Genomic DNA, 6323 nt, shown 5'->3' on the forward strand with positions numbered 1-6323 from the left:
ATGTATTGTTATTAGGCGTAGGTGTGGGTGGTGCAACAGGTAATCGACTAAAGAGCTTTGTTAACCCATGCATCAATTACTTTCTGTAAAGCGTCATCTGCTCCTTCAAAATATTCAGATTGCTCTTGTTCAACAGCACGAGATTCAGGAGTAGGAGTGCCTTCACGAGATTGACGTGGTAAATTTTGAGGGGAAGGAACCACGTTAATGTTTTGTAAATCACCTTGATTTTGATGGATTTGATTTTCATGGTTTCCCAAGGTATTTTCATTGTTATTGTTGTTGTTGTTGTTCGACATGATGATAACAACAGATAAAATGTAACTTAAAGAGAATAGATTATCAGATTCCCGGTAACGGAACCAATTTGTTTAACCAAATAACTGAATATTTGGTTAAAGCTAGAATTTAAGAGAGAAATCGAGTTACTGATAATCAAGAAATGAGAGATTTAGAGAACAACAATAAAGCAATGAATAAGTATATATTTCAGTATAATCACAATGATATTTCGTGTCCTGCAGATGTTGTGAGTTTCTTCTTTTATAGTTAATTCTAAGAGAAAGTGTAATGCCTTTGTCTTAATGAGGCAATTACGAGCAATAAATGACATTAAAAGAAACGTTACTCAATCATTCTTATTAAATACAAATTCTCTAACGTATTTGGCATTTAATGTTGAATTTGGACTCTTTTACGCTATCAGATTCATGTCTTCAATTCCTTCTGATCTCCGAGCTTTAAATGACTCGAATAGGTACGAGTCTCGTTTCATCTGAATAATAGCTCGTGCCTTTAAGTATCTTCTCTCCCGCATTTGATGTTGCTCGTGCCTTCTAACCGATTACCATGCTTTGACTATTTGACCGGTCCACGTGTCATGACACGTCATCTTCAATATTTAAATTCAGTTTTTTTCCAATACACTAACTATAAGTAGATAAATTTAAGAAAACATAATGTGAAAGTGTGTTGAACTTTATAAAGAAAGGAGCTTTATTGATTAATAATGTAAAAGGAAATATATTGCACATTCCAAGTAAAGAAGTGATCAAAGGTCCATCAGCTGAAATTAACCACTTATAAGGCCTATATATTGCTGGCGAGAGTAAAACAACAACAACGATCAGTGAAATTCCACTAATGGGGTCTGGTTGCTAGCGAGAGTACAAAAATCTTTTAGCAGGTAATAATATTCGATAATTGATCAAAGTTTATACATTTTAAACTGCAGATAAGGGATAGTACTCCAAAAATAATTCACCTATATATGATCAATTCTGTAAGGGACGCCTTATTCTACATTCATCAGGTGGTCCAATAAACAATTCTGTCTCCACATCCGATTTATCGCTACTTCCCTCTATACAAATAACTTCTCCTTCCTTCTCTCCGGTTGATGTTTGTCTCTGTTGATGACCTCCAAACTAAAACAAACGTAAAAGCAAATTATATAGTATGACTTATCACCTAAGTTTATGCTTATAAAGCGGACTCGGATAAAAGAAAAACACAATTAGGTTGATCGAGACATCATGCAGATTTAGAATTTTAAATCAATATGCGAGAAATATCACTACGCTCCGTGGCAATGGATATAAAAGGGCAGCCCGTTGCACTAAGCTCCCGTTATACGCGGGCCCCGGGGAAGGGCCGGACCACAAGGGACTATTGTACGCAGTTTTACCCTGCATTTTTGCAAGAGGTTATTTCCACAGCTCGAACCCGTGACCTCCTGATCACATGGCAACAATTTTATATGCTACGCCAAGGCCACCCTTCATATTGTGGCAATGGATATGTATTTAAATATTTGTGACCTAAAGATATATACCTTCTCCCTCAGCATTGCATTTTCAACTGCAAGGGCTTTCTCCTGGATATCAGACAGAACACATGAGACAAACAATTAGTAAGTTACTTAAAGCATAAGAAGCAAGAAAATCATGCCTAGAGTCAATGATTGCAGCCTCACCTTTTCTTTCAATCTTTGCATTTGTTCCCTAAAGACTTGCATCTGAAAAAAAAGAAAAAATAAATGTTAAGTTCCTTATATTTCATAGGACTTGGGAAGTAAATGTTGAACACCAAATAAAGTAATAAACGTGAGTTGATCTGTCTAACAGCTTAAGCTTTTAGATGCATGAGACAGTCACACACTTCAGTAGTGAATAGATCATGGATTGGGGTTGTAAGAAGAACTAAACCTTTCGCGACCGGATGGCGCTAACACTCCGCTCCAACTGTTTTTCTATTTGCTGTAATTCTTCTAGGGTACAGGACCCTAAACCTTCTCCCAAGAGTTTCCTGTCGCAAATTCCATTTGTTTTAGAAAGGCCTTCAGCGTTAATTACTGGGAAAGGAAAAAGAAAAAAAATGTTAAAATGAAATAGCTTCTGACATAGGGTTTAATTGAACCTTTTAGATGTTTCAAGAAGTTCTATCTTCTTCATCAAACTTGCTGTCTCATGCTTCAAATGCTGCATTTTTGTATAAGCTATAGTAAGCCTTGATTTAATGATTTTTGCAAAACACTAATTGCCAAGGAGTCATAAAAAAGGCACAAACCTGCATATTGTGTCCCACTGCTTGGTTTTCAGGTAGAACTTTGTCTTTAGAGTGTCTTTTATAGCGCTCTATTATCTCCTGCATGCTGCCAATTTCTCCCTGTTACTCTTTTCTTTCTTTTCTTTTGTACAGGGAACCAACAAATTAAAGGAGCTAAATAAAGTTTGACAAGCATATGTTGTAATAAGAACATAAGCACCTTTCGCAGTACTCCTGAGATAGTTAATATTTGGTCAAAATTGGAAGGTGGCCAATATTTTACCATAAGCCAATATGGATGAAGGGTGACCAAGAGGTCACGAGTTCAAGCCGTAAAAACGGACTCTTGCAGAAATGCAGGTCAAGGCTGCATACAATAGATCCTTGTGGTCCGATCCTTACTCGTACGCCGCGCATAGCGGGAGCTTAGTGCACCGGACTGCCCTTTAAGCCAATACGAATAAACGACTGCATCTACTTGTTGCTAATGCATGAGTCAGCATATATAGTTAATTACTCAAAATATTTAAGAAGAGTTTGAGAAAATCATAATCCAAAGAAATACTATTTAATTTCTTAAGGGTAAGTTCTACAGAGTGGTGGTCAGACCAATGATGTTGTATAGGGCAGAGTGTTGGCCAGTCAAGATCGCTCATGTTCAGAAGATGAAGGTAGCAGAGATGAGGATGTTGAGATGGATGTGTGGGCACACCAGGTTAGATAGGATCAGAAATGAGGTTATTTGCGAGAATGTGGGTGTGGCCCCTATTGAGGACAAGATGCAGGAAGCGCGTCTTAGGTGGTTTGGTCATGTGAGGAGGAGGAGCACAGACGCCCCAGTGAGGAGGTATGAGCGGGACGTTGGAGGGCCTGCGGAGAGGTAGAGGTAGGCTAAAGAAGAGGTGGGGAGAGGTGATTATGCAAGACATGACACAGTTTCATCTGACCGAGGACATGACCCTTGATAGGAAGGTATGGAGGTCGAGGATTAGGGTAATAGAGTAGGTAGTCTAGAGTGTTCATGACAGTAGTATTGGCACGCAGTCTCGCTTTCTGTTGGTAGTAGGTTTTTATGACTAACCGTTGTTTTCTTTCATTGTTGATCACCTTATAACTATCTTGTTGGTTTTATTCTACTTTTATATGGCTTTTTGGTACTGTCCCTTCTTGTCTATATTTTCATTAATGTGGTGCTTATGCTTTCCTGAGCCAGGGGTCTATTGAAAACATCCTCTCTATCTCCACAAGGTAGGGGTAAGGTCTGCATACATACTACCCATCCTAGACCCCACGGTATAGGATAATACTAGGTATGTTGTTGTTGTTGTTGAAGTTGTTTCTCAAACAGTAACATATTCATATAAAATGGAATAGAGATAGAGGGAGTATTACCCTCTGGGACTGGAAAAAAAAAAGAACTTGATAGGGAAGGAAATGTTATTTCTTTATGTATAATTAAGGTTATATATTCACACAACGAAAGCATTTGATGATTCTTTTTTCATATACCCAAACTTTGGTGGACGGAAATACATAGTATCTACGCAAGTGGAAATACACAGTATGTACGCAAGTGGAAAATAGCAGGTAATTCCGTAGAATATACTAAAGGTACACACAAGCTAATCCGGACAATACCATTATATAAAAATAAGAATAAAACTATGTGTGGCTTCTCATTTTGTTTCTGTGTTTGCTGTTATGGAAGCATGCCTTTGGGGATATATATATATTAGGTTGTCAAAGTTAATGTCTCCTTGACATTGTTTAGGGATGCAGTAATTAGTGGGTAATAACATGGATATTCTCGACTCAAACACTAACCACAAAGAAAAGAAAGTAGCATGAAGATTTTACTGACAGAATAATATCATATTCAAAGGGCACATAGTGATTTGGGATCTGCAACGTTGTGGATTGATCTCCGTACAATATAGTTCTGCCCAAAAGATTCTTAAGGTGTGTAATAAAGGAAACAGCCCAAGAGTATAGTCTTTACCAAACAAGACAGGGAGCATAAAATAGAGTACTAGTAGCAATAACTTTGATGATAGTAATAAGTTTTAATCCCAAACGAGAAATATTTAGGGGCCATTTTGTTTAAAATCAGGATATTCAAGGATTAATTATAATCTAAATTAAAACAAAGATTAAAAGATGGATAACCTATTCCACCTTATGTATATAGGATAAGATGTACCAAGATTTTGCTATAAAAAATAATACCGTTAATATCCTCAATCAAACACGGGATAAATTTAATCCCAAAACTTATATACTAGGATAACTCACCTAATACCTTGAACCTAAGGGCCCCTTTAAACTTTAAACCACACATGAGATGAGGAGCATATATAGTTTCAACTTCAACTACTGTTGTCTTCTGATTACTCAAGAAAATCTTTGGTCATAAGAAGTTAACATGACTATTTCCTTTTTAGGTTATAGGAACAAAATTGCATTGATAAATTAGTATCATTATCTTGGTAATAAAATTTCATTGAAGATGAATCCTTTAACTAGGGTTAAGATTCTAAATGGATATATAGTACCAAGCTCTTGATCATGAAATCTTAGCATGGAGAAGCTATTACTGCAACTATATTTATAAAGAACCTCTTCTTGAATTAGATAGACAAGACAGAATGTCAGTCAACTTCCTAAATTTGTATTTCGCTCTCTTCTTTAAGTATTAAATGAAACTAATTGGAATCTACATCCATATCTAAACATAGATCATTTACATCATCACTTTTTGTTTCAGGATTTTCCAGGTCCGTACAAGATTAGATCTGATGCGAGCTGAAAGGAAAACAAATACAATCTTTGACATGTAGATTTGATAAGGAAAAGTAAGAAAGAGATGGTGGTACCTAGAGCTGGCAAATTCATAAAGCTTTCCTCTTGGAGAAAATATAACCAAACCAACCTCAGCATCACATAGTACTGAAAGCTCAAATGCTTTCTTTAGCAAACCATTTCTGCGTTTAGAGAAAGTAACTTGCCTGCTTGTCGCGTTCTCTATACGCCTCATCTGAGTCTTCCCTCTCACCATCTCTCCCTTCTGAAAGAAGAAGGATCAAAAAAGCAATTAATCCACGTTATTATTAACAAGTACCAATATACATATATATATATATACACATATATATACCAGAAAAGATATTATTTGCAAGTTTTAAGGAAGACAGAAAACATGAAATAGAAGAATGAGGAAAAGAGTCTAACTAGTACATGTTGAGTAGCAATGGGGACTTACAAATTTAGCAAAATGCAGGTGAAACGAAAGATAGGAGTAAAGCTAAAAAGGAAGACAAAAGAGAGAGAGAGTAGTGCAAAGTTTTGCTTGATTCTCAGCCCCAATTAATGGTACTATATATATATATATCATCAAAAGCAATAAAGGGACAACGCCACATACTTCTATTTCTTTCCTTATTATTCATGTGCTATACTCTTTCTTTCATTTTCCCGTGGTCTTCTTCATAAAGCCCCACTATGAAAAGAAAGAAAAAGATTAAAATGATTTTAATAATAATACTCCCTCCGTTCCAATTAATGTGAACCTGATTGACTGGGCACAGAGTAAGAAAAAATGAAGACTTTTAGAATTTGTGGTTCTAAACATGTCAGAAAGGGGTCCAAAGTATTTGTGTGATTATAATTGCTTCTTATTAAGGGTAGAGTTGGAAGTTTGCTAAATTATTTCCAAATTTAAAAAGGGACCATTTTTTTTGGAATTGACCAAAAAGAAAATAGGTTTACGTAAACCGGAA

The 6323-nt window shown here is 36.1% G+C and overlaps 1 protein-coding gene across 1 annotated transcript; it reads right to left on the minus strand.

Moving 5' to 3' along the window:
- Positions 1–1048: 1048 nt before the first annotated feature.
- Positions 1049–5911, minus strand: LOC109238070 (MADS-box protein SOC1-like). The gene is made up of 8 exons (XM_019404496.1): positions 5807–5911; positions 5421–5611; positions 2569–2653; positions 2419–2480; positions 2208–2307; positions 1976–2017; positions 1835–1876; positions 1049–1427 (listed from the first exon to the last, which is right to left on the minus strand). Exons 2-8 carry the CDS (start codon positions 5600–5602, stop codon positions 1275–1277), a joined length of 666 nt encoding a protein of 221 aa, XP_019260041.1. The 5' UTR covers positions 5603–5611; positions 5807–5911; the 3' UTR covers positions 1049–1274.
- Positions 5912–6323: the final 412 nt, after the last annotated feature.

Source organism: Nicotiana attenuata, unplaced genomic scaffold (genome assembly GCF_001879085.1).
Source record: "Nicotiana attenuata strain UT unplaced genomic scaffold, NIATTr2, whole genome shotgun sequence".
Lineage (NCBI taxonomy): Eukaryota > Viridiplantae > Streptophyta > Magnoliopsida > Solanales > Solanaceae > Nicotiana > Nicotiana attenuata.